At 42.0% G+C, this 19973-nt stretch overlaps 1 protein-coding gene across 1 annotated transcript in view; it reads right to left on the bottom strand.

Moving 5' to 3' along the window:
* Positions 1-1741: 1741 nt before the first annotated feature.
* Positions 1742-19973, bottom strand: part of LOC127630064 (transforming growth factor beta-1 proprotein-like) — a 38349-nt gene continuing 20117 nt past the window's right edge. The window contains exons 3-8 of the mRNA XM_052107472.1: positions 19241-19504; positions 14103-14195; positions 13837-13984; positions 13473-13623; positions 8074-8184; positions 1742-5319 (exon numbers count right to left, since the gene is read on the bottom strand). Coding sequence (XP_051963432.1) covers positions 5272-5319; positions 8074-8184; positions 13473-13623; positions 13837-13984; positions 14103-14195; positions 19241-19504 — 815 coding nt within the window. The 3' untranslated portion in view covers positions 1742-5271. The remainder of the gene's footprint in view (positions 5320-8073; positions 8185-13472; positions 13624-13836; positions 13985-14102; positions 14196-19240; positions 19505-19973) is intronic.

Here is a 19973-nt window from a genome sequence, read left to right as displayed (position 1 = left end):
CCTGGCTGAAAACGGAGCGCTCCACGACTTTGCAAGCTCCGTATGTAATTCCGGCAGGAAGGGAGCGCCCGGCCGCGGGTGTAGAGCGGCGATGGCTTTGAAGAAAGCAGCCGCCGAAGTCTGTTGGGTGCCTGCTCAGGGGCGGTGACCACTCGAGCCCGAGGCGGTCGACGGCCTGTGTGAGGAGGCGTGTTAACTCCCCTTCGACCCGGCGCTGGTCCTGCTGGATTCCTGGGCTGAGGAGGAGGCTTGGGAGCCTGTCCACTCCTCGCTGTCCGAAGCCATGATGGAACAGCAGCCCTTATCCTCCGCCGTCATCCGAGATGGCAGCAGTGCGGCCGCCGGCGGCAACTGCGCTGGCCCCGGGGCGGGGAGGGTGAAAGCGATGCTCGAGGGAGAGGCTCCGGCGAGGCAGTCGCTTCAACCACAGTTTCCGGCAGCCTTTGTGAGCGGCGCTTCTTCCTGCGCTGCTGAGGGTAGGCGGCGCTGGCGGTTTCTGCTTTTGATCGGCTCGAAGTCGAGCCCGCAGGGTCGACATCGGTAGCTCCTCGCAGAATCGCGATCCGCCCTCAGTGAGGGCGAGCTCTGCGTGCCCCAGTCCCAGGCAGAGAGCGCAGATGATGTGGCGGTCTCCTGTGCTGAGAAGGGCGCGACATGAGGCGCAAGTGGAGCGAGGCATCTTGAAAAAGACGCCCGTACTCTTTTGTGAATAGTTCGTGAGAACTAGCTTGCTTAATAAAAGGATACGTCGTCGGATGGCGTAGCTCGCAGGATGGCTGAAGGTGGCTGAGACGGCCGGCTTCTTCTAGCGCTGTCCACGCTTGCTAGATGCCCCTCAAACGGCGACGCGGCTTCCAGGTCAGCGATGCGTGAGCTTCGCTGAAGAGATGAAAATCAGGGTTCCAGCCTACTGAACTACGCTTATATGCACTCTAGTCACGCCCTTTTGGCGGGCTTTGATGCAGTGAGCGCGGACGCCTCTCATTGGATGCGGAGTTCGCCCAAGCTCGTCTATAGGCTGCAGCAGTTGCCGCAGAGCAACCTATGAGCTCGCTAGCTAGCCCGCTCAAGGTCTGCAGCTGCCGCACTGCGTTGACAATGGATACAAAAATTAAGGATAATTTTTTGGCTTCAATATCTCAGAAAAGATGAATCTTTCCCGTAGCGTAAGCTAGCTTACGCAATACGAGAGAACCTCTCGTAAGAGAACTGCTTAATGCAGCACAATGAGCAAACAGCTAGCGGTTGTGTCGTGTTTAAGATGATGTCACGGCAGTAGAGGCGGCACAACTATAATGATCAGCCTATAATCCCACCCACGTTGAGGCAGCACTAAACAGCAGTGGAATGTGCCATTAGTGTAGGGTGTCAGTGGGACTCTAAATAAAGACAATAAACACGCTGCAGTGATGGCCCTATTCTCTATGGAAGGATTCAATTAGGGGTGCAAATTGCATCGAACACTATTTGCACTTTGTTTTTCTATTTACACTAATTAACAAAAGTCTCTGCCTTATATTTATTTTATACTTACAAGCTGCATATTCAAACAGTGTAATGAGAACCTAAAGAAAATTATTTTGCACCTTACTAGCTATTAGTATCTTTTGTTTTGTATACATTTGTATAAATATAAAGAGGCTATTAGGCAAGGGTAAGAAATCAGCGAACAAAGGCCTAATAAATACCTTATAATTCTAAATTCATCCTTAACCAGTCCCTTACGAGTCTAATTATTAGTCATTTACTACTGTCTAATTCTGATCCCTAAAATAAAGTTGATGCTTAGAACACTGGCAATAACCTTCTACTTACAATCTGTATTTTTGTCAAGACAAGTCAGCAGACTGGTATAGAGTTGTGTTTATTGAAACAGTGAATGGGACACAATAAGAATAAGTGCAAACAATAGGTAAAACATGATATTATGTTATTGAACACTGTGTGTATGTAAAATGAGTGTCAAGAGACACCTGCATCACTGAATTGATGAAACAGACATACACTCACATTTAAAACACTACAATTACAATGTTTAAAACAGTCAAAACATTTAAACTTGTACATATAAAAAGATTTTGTTAATAGCCCAAAACAACCAGGTTGTATTGCATTGGGAAGCAACATGTGTAGGCTCGGCCATGTTATCTTTAACAAACAGAACATAATTCCCATTACTCGACATTGCGGAAAAACATGAAGTCTCTATAAATATCCACACTAATGTTCCTCATACAGTTGTCAACATAAAGCCAACACAGCTGAGAACACACACACACGCGCACACGCACACACACACACGCACACACGCACACACACACACGTTAAAGGAATAGGTCACCTAATAATTACAATTCTCTCATCTTTTACACACCCTCATGCCATCCCAGATGTGCATGACTTACGTTCTTCTGCAGAACACAAATTAAGATTTTTAGAAGAATATTTCAACTCTGTAGGTCCTCAAGTGAAGGGGTGCCAACATTTTAAAGCTCCAAAAACCACATAGATCAGCATAAAAGTAATCCATTTCTTCAGAAGCGATATGATAGGTGTGGGTGAGAAACAGATCAATATTTAAGTCTGTTTTTACTATAAATTCTCCTCTCTGCTCAGTCAATGAGTGCTTCTCAATCGGAAGGCTTCAGCCTCAATAGGCTGGATATCTCGGCTGCCATGTCATCAAGCATCTTCGAAGGCTGCCTCAATTGTGAGGATACTTGGAAGGCAGCCTAATTTCGCAGCCTTCTTTGCCATATTTTGGAGGATACATTCTGTGTAATCTTTGTGGCCTTTAATCATATACAATCCTTTGCATATGTCCCAAATTGGTTTAGCGGAAACGTTGCGTGAGAACGGAGGCGGAGACCTTTATGACACAGCTTAATTTCTCTCTCTTCAAGTTTGTATTTGCATTTTCAGCAATGACAATATGTAGAAAAGTATGCAAGTAGTTTAGACAATACAATAAATTACATGAATTTGAAAAGCTTTAAAAGTTTTAAAGCTTTTCAAATTCAAGTCTAGGGTTCCATTTTTTCACATTTGATGTAGTCTAAAATTTGTGTTGCAAAATGTATAATATAAAGGCATAATTAACATAATTAAGGGATTAAAGACATATATCTTGTTTTCTTATAAGTATATGGTTTTCTAAAAATAAAAAATCCCATGGTTCTAAGCATATGGTTTGCCACGTGTGCTTACTAGACAGTCTCATTCTAGTCTACAGCCTCAGAAGGATTGTTCTAGGAAGGACGCAGCCTTGCTAAGCTGCAGCCTTCCGTTTGAGAATCTCCACTTTAACATTCACATACTTCTTGTGTTGTTGGTGATTCACATTCTTCCTGCATATGCCCCCTACTGGGCAGGGAGAAGAATTTCTTGCAAAATCTGTCTGAAATATTGATCTGTTTCTCACACACACCTATCATATCCCTTCTGAAGATATTTATTTATCCACTAGAGTGTTATGGATTACTTTTATTTTGCCTTTATGTACCTTTTGTGACCCATTCGCTTGCATTGTAATGACCTACAGACTGGAGATATTCTTCTAAAAATGTGTGTTCTGAAGAAGAAGAAAGTCATACACATTTGGGATGACATGGAGGTGAGGAAATGGTTGGAGAATGTTCATTACTGGGTGAACTATTTATTTAATGACACAGATTCCACACTTAAACAAACAGAAAGTTACACACTTGCACAAACACGGGTGAATCTCATGAAACCTGTCAAGAACATGTCTGGGTCCTATGTCACACTAAAAAACAACTAATTTGAAAATGTTTTTACATTAAAAATGGTTGCCTAGTTTTAGGATCATTACCATTTTTTTGCGTTGTAAGAACTGAATGACAACTACAGTATAAAGCACATTTCCTCTTCAAATTCTCAAAATTAAAACATTAAAAAAATATATATATAAAAATTGTACAAAGTTTTTTTTATAAATCATGTTGTACCGTTTTTTTTTTTTTTTTTTTTAACAGTACAAGGATGTTAAGATACTTGTACCAGAAAATAAGACAAAAATATTGTGGTGTATTAAAATAATTTGTTTTACTGTTATACAATAAAAAGGAACTGAATTACAGCAATGATAAACTAATAAGAATCACCATTAGGAATAATGGAATAAAAAAATTAAAAAAAGACAAACATATGGAAGCATTGTAGTAATTAAAGTAATGTTTGCATTACAGTAAGAGACAATTTAAGTAAGTGCCATGAAAATAAAATCACAAAAACCTTATGTAAAATATAATGTCTTATGTTTTCTTTTGATTTTGTGGCAATATATGACCTGGACATGTTTTGGTGAGATTCACTGAAATATATTGTACCTTTAAAATCACTTGATGTTGAAATAACGGACTGACCCCAGGAGGACCTGAAGGGGATTTTAAAAGAAGTACTCCTTTGACACTTGATAGTGTGCAGTAATTAAGGACCACATGACCACTTTAGGACGTGGCCTTCATGGTCCATCAGTGTCATGAATATTTGCTAGAAGACTTGGCTACATTTCTATGGTCTAGTGTTCCTTGAATTATTCCCACTTCCAAGAGATGACATCAACTGGTTCCATAGCCAGGGTCTCTTACATGCACCTGTTCAGGTAAGATCCTTAAATGAAGGAAGCTGTCTGCACATTCAAAAACAATTGAACCATTGTCATGAACTCCTGGGACCTTCAGTCTAGTCTTCCTCTCCATCTTTTAGTGCAAAGACTGTTGTCGTCTCTTTAGGTGTGTTATTTAATGTTGATTTATGCATAGATGGATGTTCCTGTGACATCATTTCCTTCCTCAATACAGCACCATAAGAAATCTTCATTGTACATTTGGCATGCAACACTACACGGCTGCCTCTATGGTACAATCGAATCATTAACATAACCACCAAAATAATTTAATGGGTATGAATAATGTAAAAAAAAAAAAACATTTAGAAACATAACAAAGCATATATTTGGTTTAATATTGAGCTTGTTTGGTGAAATGTTTTATGAAATGTTTGTGTTCTTGTGATGGTGTGGAGGGGTAGAGCCAAAAAAGAAATCTAAAGTCTGCTATTTTGTCTTTTCCTTTGACTTTCCCCATCTCTCAATCCTGTGGATTTTTCCATGTCAGCTCCTCATTTCCTTGGCCACAGAAACTTTATAAGTCCGTCTCTTTGTAGGATCATGCGTTTGCTTGTTTACGGTCCAGAGGGAGAGTCATGGAGAGCTTTTGGAGATAAACAGATGTTCTGCGGCTAGATAAACTAACTGCACTTGCAGCTTCTCACCACCATATTGGACAACTGCTCCACCTAGAACCAGACAAGACAGAATGACTCATTCACATTGTTAATGTATTTCTACATTAGTCTGTGAATCAATGGGGGGTGGGGGCTCAGGGTGTTCCCTGGCACTTTCCACCAAAAGGGTACAAAACAGGCCATGAAATAAACAGTGTGTAAAAAATAATAAAGACTATTTATAATGTTAAAGTGTAATTTGTAATGTTTAATGTGTGTTCATGTATATCATGTCTTTTATTTTGTAATTCTAGTTCCTGTTTCATGTCATGTGTTTCTTGGTCATGTGATGTACTGTTTTCCCTCCATGTTCATGTGTTTTGTCTTCATTGGTTTATGTTCTCCCATGTCTAGTATTTAAGCCCTCATGTTTTCCATTGTCCCTTGTCAGGTATTATATGTTTGGAAATGAAGTTTATGTCAAGTCAAGTTAATGACAAGTCAAGTTTATGTTTCAAGATTATAGTTATTTTTTGGGGGGGATTTCATGTTTGTTAATAAATTGCACTTGGGTTCTTCAATTCATCTTCTTCATTATTGTCATTGCCAGCAGCAACATTACAGAAATACCTGACCACCCATTATGAACCCAGCAGTTCGGCTTCTTCGCCTACATCAGGGGAGTCATCCCCTGGAAGTTACGTAGAGGACTTCTGCAATCTGGCCAGTCAGGTGGACTTTAATGAGGTTGTGTTCAAAGACTATTTCCAGTTTGGATTGAGTGAGCCAGTCTCATCTTTAATGCCTGGTGGTCGCAGTTCCCTCAATCTGGTCCAGTATATCGACCTTGCCCTGCTGATTACGGGTTCTACATATACTGTGGGGGAGGCGATGCCAAGCCAGAGTTCCACGTCATGGCCAGTGAACCAGAGTTCCACGTCATGTCCGGCGAGCCAGAGTTCCACGTCATGTCCGGCGAGCCAGAGTGAGTTCCACGTCATGGCCGGCGAGCCAGAGTTCCACGTCATGGTTGCTGTGCTAGCAGCGTCTTTTGCCCTGGATCCTCAGCCTGCTCCGTGCCACATCACAGCCATGCCTGAGTCTGCTCCATGCCATGTCACAGCCACACCTCAGTCTGCCACATCTGAGCTATTAGACCTGGAGATGATTCCTGCCCTTGTACCCACCCTTAGTTCTCCTGAGCAGGCAAGGGGATCTTTCAACCCTCTGACCCTGCCTGGACCCTCTGAGCCCTGGAATCCACCTTGGCCTGTTGGTCCCTCGACATCACCTCGGCTCTGCATTCCCATGACGTGGAACCTCCGGCTCCTCTTTGGTCTGTTGGTCACCTGGCTCTGCCTTGGCTCTCCAATACTCCGTCAGATCTACCGGGAACCACCTTCCCTCCGGCTCAACCTTGGTCCTCAGTCCCACCTGCTCTGCCTCAGTCTTCCAATCCCCCAGCTCCGCCTTGCTCCTCCGAGCCTCCAGCACCGCATTGGTCCTCCCTGCCATCGGCTTCATCCTGGCTCTTAGAGTCTTCGGCTGCTCTCCGGGCACCAAGTTCCATGGTGTCACCTTTCAAGTCTCTCACAGCTCTGCTTTACATGGCTCTGCCCCTGAAGCCTCTCACAACCCTACCTTTCACAGCACCAACCGTCGAGCCTCTCAGGGCCCCACCTTCCATTGACTCTACCCTGGTCCCATGCTCCGTGTATTGTCTCTCCAGGCCACACCCCATGCCTCAAGGCCCCCCTCCCCAGCTCCTTACAGAACTATGTCGTGTTTTATGTGTTTGTCCATGTTTTGGGGCATCAGGAGCCGCCCCTAGTGGTGTAATGTTTAATGTGTGTGTTCATCTATATCGTGTCTTTTATTTTGTAATTCTAGTTCCCATTTCATTTCATGAGTTTCCTGGTCATGTGATGTACTGTTTTCCGTCCATGTTCATATGTCTTGTCTTCACTGGTTCATTGTTTGATTATCTTGTTTAGAGTTCTGTTTGTTCATTGGTTAATGTTCTCCCATGTCTAGTATTTAAGCCCTCATGTTTTTCATTTTCCCTTGTCAGGTATTATATGTTTGGTAACATTGTTCATGTCAAGTTAATGTTTTAAGTTTATAGTTAGGTTTTTTGGGGGGGGGGATTTCCCGTTTGTTAATAAATTGCACTTGGGTTCTTTAATTCATCTTCTTCATCATTGTCATTGCCAGCAGCAACGTTTGGTTTAAATTAAACATTATAAACACAGTAACTTGTATTAGGGACTTAAAGGCACAGAATTATAGGAATGACCCTAATAAGAAAAAGTTTGTTATTAAAAAGTTAATCATTAAATATTTTATCTACAAAAAATGTAACATCAGTTAAAGATTATGGCACTGTTGCATGGTTTTAATTGTTGAAAACAGTCAAGAAGGTCAAAACTAATATGGTTGCAGAGGTATAACCACCATTTTAAGGGTGTTAATTTTAAGATAATAGTTTATCTAACATACGATTTCTGTGATTGGACACCAATTTCTACCCTGTACATGGAAAGTATTACTTATTGTGAAAAAGCCCCAGCAGAGGTTGTACTTCCTTTGCCAGTTGAGGAAGTTCAACCTGCCACAGGCGCTGCTGATACAGTTCTACTCAGCAGTCACTGAGTCTGTCCTCTGCACTTCAATAACTGTCTAGTTTGGTGCAGCTATGAAATCATATATCAGAAGACTACCAAGGACATTTCGGACTGCAGAGCGGATTATTGGTTGCTCCCTGCCTGATTCTGATTCTGGTGCATGAGGTTGGGATGCTGTTAAAATAGATGAAGATGCATTTACCTTGTGTTGTCTTCCCACATAGTAAATAATTGGCAGAGGGTCTAAGACTGCAGGTGCACAGCAAGGGTGGGCAGATGCACCAGGGTTGTGGTGTTTGTACAAGGCTAATATCTGTGAAAAAAACACACAGATAAATGTCACTATGTGTTACTACGAAAAAGAGAAGTAACACGTCTTATTGTGTGAGAAAACTACATGTTACATGCTAAATCATGTGCTAACTCACACTGCAGTGAGACCGCACTACTAACCCCTGATCAAATACAGAGCATACAATATGACACAAAACAAACAAACTACATAAAAATTTACAATGACACTGTATAATCTAACCCATTATTTTAAAATGTATTCTAGTAGAATGTTTATTGTGGTATGACTTATTGTGCATTATTTACAGCTACTTTTGTATTTGATTTGGTAGCAGCCACAATTATTGAGATTAAACAATTTAAATAAAAAAAATGGACATAAAATGGACAATGCGCTGTGTTTTTATATGGTCAGGAACAAAAAATTGCCTTCATAAAATGTAAAAATCCCTGTCAATTCCAAAGGCCAAATATTGCACGTTAATAAATAAAAATAAAATCTGACACTGTAGCTCACTATACTTAGACACTGAATATACGTATTGGTGATGCACAGATTAACGATTGCTACAGTAATGATTCTCATGTAAGACTGCACTATACCAGCCATTAAACATGATTGTGATAAATGGGCCTCATTGAACCATAAGTCAGAACATGTTTTACACAACCAGATGCATCCTAACCAGCAGTTATTGTTCAGTCATGATATTAGTGTGTCCTGGGACATCAATTTCCCCCTTTAACACTGCCAAGCAATCTCAAGAGTGCTTGACCACCAGGATGAAAATAACTTCTCCAGTCAGTAGAACTAAACAACACTGTGAACATCCTAAAACATTCAGAGTATGAGGTAGATGCTCACGTCTTTGGTCCAAAATTGCACTAAACTCAGTTCAGGATTGGAACCCCATATATATTAATCATTTCATTTCATTTATTTTATAAAGCACATTTCAACACAATAAAACATAAAACAAAGTACACTTAAAACACCACTCAAAACACAACACACAAGATCCTGCCACTTAAAAGCCAAAGAACAAGTAATTTTTTAAACAAGCTTTAAAAATAATGATATTGTTGGCGGCTCTAATTTCAAGTGGCAAGCTGCTCCACAGCCTTGGACCCGCAACAAAAAGGCTCAATCCCCTTTGAGTTTTAGTTCGACCTCAGAATAGTAAGTAGTAACTTGTTTGCCGATCTTAGTGATCTAGAAGACTGGTGAAAAGTGATGTCAGAAATATAAGGAGGAGCCATTCCATGCATTGCTTTAAAAACATACAGCAGGACCTGACATTTTATCCTAAACTCAACCAGCAGCCACTGAAGCGAGAACAATATTGGAGAAATATAGTCCCTCTTCTTCGCTTTCGTGAGCAACCTGGCCGCCGCTTTCTGAACTAACTGTAGCCACAAAATCAAAGCCTAACAGGTCCCAACATAAATAACGTTGCAATAATCTAAACAAGAAGAAATAAAAGCATGTACGACCTCCTCTAAATCCTTAGATCCATTGCTAAACTTAAACCAATTCTCTTAGCTAAGCTGGAAAAAACAGCTCTTAGCCACAGCATTGATATGCTTATTAAAAAAAAAAGAAATTGCTTATATGTTTGTGCAAATAAGCCAACCATAGACTTAAATTAGTGGCTATATTCACAGAACCTCCAGCGGGCCCAAAAAAGGTGCCGAGGATGATGAAAATGCACCAAATCTCACAAAATTTCTGTTCTCAAGATAAGAGGAGAACCATTTTAGGACTGTCCAGTGAATCACAGCCACCTGCGAAAACCGATTAATAAGAATTGCATGGTCTATTGTGTCAAATACTGCACTCAGGTCCAATAAAATTAAGGCAGTATAATTGCATGAATCTCTGATTAAGAGAAGGTCATTCACAACTCTTAATAGTGCAGACTCTATGCTGTGACCTGATCTAAATTGTATTCCTCCCTGAAAAAAAGTCAACTGTGCAAGAACTACTTTTTCTAAAAGTTTAGATAAACAAGGTCTCTTAGAAATAGGCTGATAATTTTTCAACTCTAAAGGGTCTACACTTGGCTTCTTAAGAAGCGGCTGAACAACCACTTGTTTAAAGCAAAGTGGAACACTCCCAGTATGGAGACTACTATTAATGATGGAGGTAATAGTAGGATTAATAACATAAACGATCTCCCTGAGAAGACATGTGGGGATAGCGTCACAAAAACAAGTGGGCTTCAAGCTAACAATAATATCTTTAACATGTAACAGAGAAACAGGGTCAAACTGGTCAAAAATATTACCATTACTAGTTGTCACCACAGAATCGATAACTTGAGCGGGAAACCCAGATTTAATCTCAAACATTTTTTCCAATTTTTATTTCTCTTGCAGTCCTAACAGCTGTCTGGTATTTCATCCCTCTCAAAATTTGAAGAGAGACCTGTAATTTATCTTTCTTCCATTTCGGTTCTGCCTAAGGATGCGAGTGTGATTATTAAGCCACAGTTCTGACTTTACTTTAAATTTCTTGACCTTATACTTAATATATATATCCAGGGCATGCTGAGTGACTCCAGTCAGGTCTCCTAAGCAACCAAATTGGCCCGGTTGCTAGGGAGGGTAGAGTCACATGGGGTAACCTCCTCGTGGTCGCTATAATTTGGTTCTTGCTCTCGGTGGGGCGCGTGGTGAGTTGTGCATGGATGCTGTGGAGAATAGCGTGAAGCCTCCACATGCGCTACGTCTCCACAATAATGCACTCATCAAGCCATGTGATAAGATGCGCGGATTGACAGTCTCAGGCGTGGAGTTAACTGAGATTAGTCCTCCGCCACCCAGATTGAGGCGAGTCACTACGCCACCACGAGGACTTAGTGCATTGGGATTTGGGCATTCCAAATTGAGGAGAAAAGGGGAGGGGAAAAAATTAAATAAGCATGTTCACGCGCAACTTTCTCTTATTTCCGCATTACACATTCACGTTTTTGCACATCTAGAATTTGTATAAATTTATTCAAACTAAATGTATGATTTCATACAATTTCACTGTACAGCAATCCATTTTGCAATTAAATGTGACAATCTACAAGAGGTAGAATTATTACAATGCTTCTCTAAGGATGCCTCTATGTAGGCTACACATGCATTAGACTTATATTGTTGCATTGCATCATAAACAGTATTTTTAGTATATTGTGTCAAGTTAAACGTAGTTTGAAACTTAGGAAAAAAAAACCCTAAAATGTACAACTTAAAAACCTGCAAAACAGTTTGAATCGCTGTTATAATTCAAGCTGTAATGTAGATGTATGGCATTTTTGCCCTTGGGGTAACTAGTCATTCAAAACTTGTTTTCCCTACATTTCCAACTTTTCACTCGCTCATGAAAGTACCACAAATGTCCCCGTGGACTCTACCCTTGCACTGCAAATTAAGTAACACACACAGCCCCAGGTGCAACATTGCAAGCTTATTAGATTTCAACTCACAGAAATCTGCCATCGGCTTCTTAGGGTGGTGTTATGTCTTCCTGACCTAAAAATGTTTCTAACTGGAACCGGAGCAAGGAAATGGTCCAGGCTGGAAAACAAACTTGCCCTGTGTCCCATTTCACTTACTATGTGTATTAAATGGTATGCAGAATTAGAATCCGTGCTTTAGTGCCCAAATCATAGTATGTTGAAAACATTAAGCAAAAAATGCCAGGATCATACTTTTTCTAGTGGAGTTTGGTAGTGTGCATCTGTGCATACTTTTCAGCTAAACATGCCCTCAACATGCACAACACAAGGAGGAGAGTTTGTTATAGTTCAGTTGAAGAAAATTGACCAAAGGCGATGACCATGACTGCCTCAGCAGTTTTCAAATGTATGAAACTAAAAGTAATAATGAATTTGTAGGTTTAAGAAGGTCTTCCCCAGGAACTGCCAGTCAACAGTAAACCAAGCTGATATCATTCCTGCCATTGACAGTCAGTCAGCTCTCTACATCCTGAGCCTGACCAAGATCTGGATTTGACACATTGACAGGATAGACTGAATGTGCTGCTATCTATAACCTTCAGCCCCTGGCTTTGACATTCTTCATCAGAGTAACAACACACAACAGCCAATCCTCATTGCTAACCCAAGCCATAACCCAACTAACCTTAACCCCCCTCCACTAACCCTAAAACCACAAACTCAAAAACACCAAACACCCACATTCCTCATTTTTTTCGGTCTCTCCTCTCACAGAGGCTGATGTCTCTAATCATCTCCTCTTCAAACATTCAACCTGTCAACAAGGTATTTCTCCTACAATTTTACTCAACTCAAAACCAGGGACCTCATGTATACAACTCTGAGTAGATTTCATCCTAAAAGTGTGCGTACGCACAAAAGTCAGAACCAGAACCTGTACAAAGTTCACATTATAATTCCCAGCTAGCGGAAGATTGTTCGTACATGCAAGTGATTTATTCCCCATCCCGTCTCCTCTCCCAAATAACCATAAATGGAGTGTAAAACGCCTGTTTTTACTATGCGTAACCTTCTTACATAAAATTACCATATGCATATCGCCATCTAGACACGTTACTACAGAGTTTATTTTTATTCTAAGTGCTGTGTATTTAATTAAAAGCAGAGTTTATAATCAGTCTGTTCAGTTCATTACTTGTTTAGCTGGTGTCGCCAATTCACACACAGCAGTAAAAGAGTATGTATGCAAGGGGTACAGCTTGTGAACACATTTTCATGTCAAGTTGACTTTTTATAAATCCCATCGTGGGCATGAGAACATTTATACATGAGGCCCTAGGTCATGCTGTTTTGTACTCTACAACACTAGGAAAATCAGACCCCTCCCAACTGAGCATGATGAGAAACACTTTGCTGTTCATCTATAGACTGGACTACTGCAATGCTCTTAGACAGCCTTTTTTCCCCCACCTTTCTTTGTCTCACTCCACTGGCTAGCAGGTGCTGCCCACATCAAGTTTAAGGCACTTACCCTAGCGCACTAAACATTTCATAAAGGCGGAATGATCTTCCACCTCGCGTTGGGTAAAAGTGTAGTTAGCTTACATGCAAATGCAAAAAGTATACACCAACGAGGTCTGTGGTATCAAGATTCAATTTTATAACTTAGTAGATACTGGAACACTCATTTTGGTACACACTCAAAAGAATGTTCTTTCCCTTTTACCAATGCAGAACATACATGAGTACACAGTAGAATAGGCAGTATATTTAGTTCATATATTTGTGAATTGGGACACAGCAATGGTGTTTCCCTATTCTTGAACAGAGTCAGCCTAACTGATAATAAACACCCTACCTGAGAGTATTTGTTCTCTGCATTCCAGATGTAGGTGCAGGACCCCATGCAATAGTTGGCATAGTAGCCCTTGGGCTTGTGGATCCACTTCCAGCCCAAGTCTTTCCGGAAGTCGATGTAAAGCTTCCGCATACAGCAGGTCTCAGTTTTTCTGCAAGATAATTTTGAGGATTAGAAGAAAGTTTGTTCATCAAGTCAACTATTGACAGTCAAAAAAGAAAAAGAAAGCTGTAATGATTAGCAGAAGACAGCTAAATTTTGATCATCATCTAGACTGAAGCTATTTGATAGGATTCTGAAACTGTTTTTGAAGCTTGTAGGAATACAGAAAGTGAAAACTAGAATGAGAGAGAAAGAGACTTACTCATCACAAGTTTCATTAGAGCCAGTGGCTCTTTTCCTGCGAACGGACGCAAGAGAGTTGCCATTAGAGGGCAAAGATAAAGCCAAGATATATGGTTTCACCATCATGTCTGCAAAGGTAGACATATCACCTCTTGGCTTGCCTAGTCCTGGAAGGACAAACACAGAAAAAAAGATTATATCAAAGGTTATATCAGCTTTAGATTTTTTGCCACATACTTTCAATTTATTTTAAATTTTAAATTTCAGGCCATGAGATTATCATACCTGATATGGTGAAGAGGAAGTTATCACCACTCTGCTGGTCTTTGTTGGTTTTACAGCCACAGTATAACCTCAACTCTAAACTTTCTTCATCTTCTGTTCAGCACAAAAACACAAACGATTACTTGAGTTTTGAAGAACTCTAAAGTCATGGTTCAATAACACTTAAAGGTATAATTGGTCACACTTTATATTATGTTCCCTTTCTTAAGGGTTTATAAATGGGTTATTAAAGACTAATAAATAATTTATGCTGTTATAGAAACAAGGCAACTTTCACCCAATACTTGCCAAAAAAGTGAGCATTTTAACTTACATGTTATAAATTCTTAATTAATACACATTCATTCTTTTAAAATCAAAAACATAAAATATCCTAATTCATGATTCATGTCACAATGTATCAATATAGACTATTATACTGAGATTAAAAGGGGGATAATTTCATTTTGGTACAGTGTGCTTTGTGTTGTAAACATTACTGTAATGTCTTTACTCACATGTGTTTTCACTTTCCTTGTTACATTTATGTCAAAAGAATGGTTTTACCTATTCCTAGTTACCGAAAGTTCTCTGCAAAAACAATTTTCTGGTCTTCATGCTCATTCTCAGCATATAATATGTAATAAAGCCTGATGACCATTAAAGCATATTGAACTTTTATGTACCTGTCTGTTATGTTGACAACAATGTAAACTGGACACCTGCAAAGCATTTATTGAGGTAGATTTTCAAAGGTTAATTTAGAAATAGTGTTTTTAAAAATGTGTAACATGTTAGGTAAAATGGTTAACTAATTGAAAAGTATTTGATGAAGTTACCCTTTTTATGCATGTTGTTATAACCGCATATTAATGATTTATAAGGTGTTTATTAATTAATTCCAAGTAAATTTAGTATATTTGTGTATGTTTACTGGGTGCCGTTATGTTTGATGTATGATGTCATACAGTGCAACAGCATCTCGGCGAAGTTAGGAGTTTCCAGGTTGAACGTTCCGAATTCAAGTGTTGTTCTATTACACTTTTCCAAGTAGGAAGAGTTGAATGGAAAGCAGCTTAAGTTATAAATGTATGGCTACTCATTCATTATCATGGTTAGATCAATATAACTGTAGTTTTTGTATGAAAAATATTCTATGATATAATATAATACAAGCCCGAACATCGGTATAATTGGTACTTGCTACTAATATAGCAATAAAAAATTGAATTGCTCACTTCCTTTAAACATTATTTTGAATGAATATAACATTTCATGTAAGCATATTCATGTATCATGGTGTATATATATAGTTCAAAGAATACTACCATGGTACATGCCCTAAATCAACACTGTATTACAATGGTACCACGTCTATAAACCACAGTGCTTTTTTGCACACCTGTGTTTGTGAAAATACTATAGTTGCAACAACTTCTAACCTTTTTACCAAATTGAATTATGTTATAATGCAGGTAAATTATGCTCTTATCATGTACTATAAACTGATGAGCCAAAACATGCCTAATATGTTGTTGGTCCTCCGAGTGCCGCTAAAACAGCGCCGACACACCAAGGCATGGACTCTACAAGACCCCTGAAGGTGTCTGTTGCCTGTGTTATCTGGCACCAAGACTGTTACGAATGAGGACGGAGGCTGACAAAGGTTGAGGATCCAAATGCGGGTTTATTGATAAACAGACACAACAGGAGCAAACAAAACAACCACGATGGGTAAAATGAAAGCAAAACACAAAAAACGCTGGAACACTGGATCTAGGAACTCGGGCATGGAAGCGAACATCAACATTTAACAAACGACAAGGTAATGGAGGAACGGGCAGCGTTATATACACACAAGGCAGGATGATTACGAACAAGACACAGGTGAGAACAATGACAGTGAACACGAACGCTAACAAGGAGACTATGGAGTCAAATAAAGGACAAAAGTGAAAACTAAGGAGCAAGGTGAAACACGACAGGGTAATACATGACATAGCCCCCCCTCAAAGGATCGGATCCCAGACGATCCTAAAAACAAACATACAAAAAAACAAAACAGAATCGTCCAAGGAATGAGGGGGGGACTGGCAGACCACGGAGAGCACAAGGGGACACCAGACAATCCAGGGGGGGACAAGGGGCAGATAGGTAGACCAAGGGGGGCACAGAGGGCAGACAGGCAGTCCAAGGGGGCACAAGGGGCAGACAGACAGTCCAAGGGGGCACAGAGGGCAGGCAGAGCAGTCCAGGCCAGAGGGGGCAGCACAGGGGACAGGGCAGACAGTCCAAGGGGGCACAGAGGGCAGGCGAGCAGTCCACGGGGGCACAAGGGGCAGACAGACAGTCCAAGGGGAGCACAAGACGGGGACTGGGTCAGGTGGCCTGGGAGCTGGCCACAGGACAGGGACAGGTTCAGGGGTCTGGGAGGCGGCCAAAGGACAGGGACAGGTTCAGGAGGCCTGGGAGGCTCTGGAGGCGGAGACCTGGAAGGCTCTGGAGGCGGAGCCGATGGAGGTGGTACCGTAGGAGGCTGTAGAGGCGGAGCCGATGGAGGTGGAACCATAGGAGGTTCTAGAGGCGGAGACCTGGAAGGCTCTGGAGGCGGAGCCATGGGAGGCGGAGCCGTAGGAGGCTCAGGCGGTGGAGCCGAGGGAGGTGGCGCCATAGGACGCTCCAGAAGCGAAGCCCTGGAAGGCTCGAGAGGCTTGAGAGGTGGAGCCCTGGGAGGCTCGAGAGGCGGAGCCCTGGGAGGCTCGAGAGGTGGAGCCAAGGGAGGCTCAGGAGACGGAGCCGTAGGAGGCTCAGGGGGCGTGGCCGAAGGCGGCTCTGGGGGCGGAGCCGCAGGAGGCTCAGGAGTCTCTGGGAGAGGAGCCGTAGAAAGCTCGGGAGGCGGAGCTCTGGAAAGCTCGGGAGGCGGAGCTCTGGAAAGCTCGGGAGGCTCGGAAGGCGGAGCTCTGGAAAGCTCGGGAGGCGGAGCTCTGGAAAGCTCGGGAAGCATTGGCTCTTGGATGGTCATGGCTGCTGACGCTGGCTCAGGGACGGTCGAGGCTACAGGCGTAGGTTCACTGCTGTCGGAGGCTACAGGCACTGGCTCACTGACATCGGAGGCTACAGGCACTGGCTCACTGACATCAGAGGCTACAGGCGCTGGCTCATTGACATCGGAGGCTACAGGCGCTGGCTCATTGACATCGGAGGCTACAGGCGCTGGCTCACTGACATCGGAGGCTACAGGTGCTGGCTCACCGACATCGGAGGCTACAGGTGCTGGCTCGGGGACGGTCGAGGGCTCAGGCTCGCTCACAATGACATGCGTGGGCTCTGGCTCGCAGACCGTAGAAGGCGTGAACTGGGGAGTGGAAGCCTTTCTTCTCCTTCTCCTCCGGGCGGACAAAGCTGGCAGCATTGGCTCCTTGATCACGGCAGGCATGAAGATTGGTTCGCTGGCAGATGTGAAGGGACGAACCACGGGCGAATGGAGGGTTACCACTTTGGGAGGAGCTACGGGGTTCTCCTCGACGATGTCCACGGTGAACAAGGAACCGCAGGTCAGTAGAGTCTCCTCCACGAACGCGCGGAGCGTTCAGCCGCGCGTTGCCGGTGGCAACCGCTCCTTGAGCGCACTGTTCAGGTTAGCCCGGAAAAATACGACCAGGGAGGAATCAGGGAAGTCGGAGGCACTGGCAATTGCGAGAAAATCGCGGATGTGCTCTTCCACCGGACGGTTTCCCTGCAGTAGGCTGAGAAGGTTACAGTTGGCCTGTAAAACCGCTGGATCCATAGTGTTGGTCATTTGTTATGTTACGAATGAGGACGGAGGCTGACAAATGTTGAGGATCCAAATGCGGGTTTATTGATAAACAGACACAACAGGAGCAAACAAAACAACCACGATGGGTAAAATGAAAGCAAAACACAAAAATGCTGGAACACTGGAACTAGGAACTCGGGCATGGAAGCGAACATCAACATTTAACAAACGACAAGGTAATGGAGGAACGGGCAGGGTTATATACACACAAGGCAGGATGATTACAAACAAGACACAGGTGAGAACAATGACAGTGAACACGAACGCTAACAAGGAGACTATGGAGTTAAATAAAGGACAAAAGTGAAAACTAAGGAGCAAGGTGAAACATGACAGGGTAATACATGACAAAGACATTAGTAGCAGATCCTTCAAGTCCTGTAAGTTGCACTGCTCCAAGGTCCAGTTCCGACACTCACGTGCCAATTGTAGGTGCCTTCGATGGTTGACAGGGTCATCATTGGCACTCTGACCACCTTGCAGTTTCAGAGATACTCCGACCCAGTCGTCTGGCCATAACAATTTTGCCTTTGTCAAAGTCACTCAGGTCTTTATTTCTGCCCATTTCACCTGCATTCAACTGACTTCGAGAACTGATTGTTTACTTAACATCTAATCTAACCAGACCTTGACATGTGGCCTTGTTAGGAGATGATCAACGTTATTCTCTTCACCTGTGAGTGGTCATAATGTTTTGGCTTATCGTGTAGAGTCTGCATTCTTAACTTCACATTTCAACACCAATAAGAGAGTCATGAATTGTTTTAAATTCTCCATCTTTATCTACATTAAGTAGGGTTGTATGTTATGACTTTATTTTATAGACACTAAATAAGAGGAAATTAAAATGCATCTCATCTGTCTATTACTGACTGATGTTTTATTCCCCCTTTGTAATTGAGATTGTAACTTCTGTTGAAATGTACATTAATGTACTTTGTCCTGTTAAATTTATATGGAGTGTAAAGTGTCCTTGAGCTTGTGGAAAGGTGCTATATAAATAAAACTGATTATTATTATCATTATCTGTTATACACATACTGCCTTGCATGGCAGCTCTGCCGCCATTGGTGTGTGAGTGTAAATGTGTGTGAGAATGGGTGAATGGGACACAGTGTAAAACGCTTTGGTAACCTCTAATGTTAAAAAAGGCGCTATATAAGTGCAGACTATTTACCATTTATATTTTGAGAATATTATGGACAACAATGCATTTTGCAATTTAATGCAGTACCGCTGTGTTTACGACTGTGTTTACTGCGTTAAAGAGAGTCATTAGAAATTAGTCACTGACTCTCGTGAAGCTGAGGTTCATGTGAGCTAAAGGCAGCTGTGACCTCACCTGAACTTTGCATCCATTCTTTGACTGTCTGTTTCACATCAAATGAGAGCCAGTGATCGGCCAAGTCCTTTGAGACAAAACGTGTGCCCAGATATCTGGCCTGGTCACCCACTCCATGGTACAGCTCTAGCCTCTGCTCCTGGCCCATGGTGGGATTCTTGATCCGAAGCCTTAGCTCAGCCTGCGACAGCAACCTGTAGTCAGGAATACTCTGTCGCATCTCTGACACGTTAAAAAGGAGCTGATATTTCGTATCATTCTGGACTAAAGCAAAAGAGATTGGAGAGAATAAAGAAGATATTGATTATGATTATGATCCACTTATTAAAAAAAATGTGAATGACTGTCAACGGTCTATTCACTGACTGTCTGATGCACAAACACTGCAACTGGGAGTCAGTAGTGCAACAGTCCAAGGTATGGGGCTAATACAATGAACACTTTTGAGGAAGATCTAATCACTAGGATTCACTAGTCCGACTGTGCCTCTGGGTCAGGGTGTCCCTCAGGGGTCAGTTTTGGGTCCTGTTTTATTTAGTGTTTATATGCTGCCTCTTGGGCAGATCATTCGGAAGTATGGCCTGAGCTTTCATTGTTACACAAATGACACCCAGATTGAATGAAACTCAACTTTCTAAAACTAAACTGCTCCAAAACTGAAATCTTATTAATTGGTACTCCAATTAATGTCAGTAAATGTAAGGATTTTAAAATTTCAGTAGACAATACCCAA

The sequence above is a fragment of the Xyrauchen texanus genome, chromosome 36 (assembly GCF_025860055.1).
Source record: "Xyrauchen texanus isolate HMW12.3.18 chromosome 36, RBS_HiC_50CHRs, whole genome shotgun sequence".
NCBI classification, from domain to species: Eukaryota; Metazoa; Chordata; class Actinopteri; order Cypriniformes; family Catostomidae; genus Xyrauchen; species Xyrauchen texanus.
This window is presented reverse-complemented; position numbering and strand designations above follow the sequence as displayed.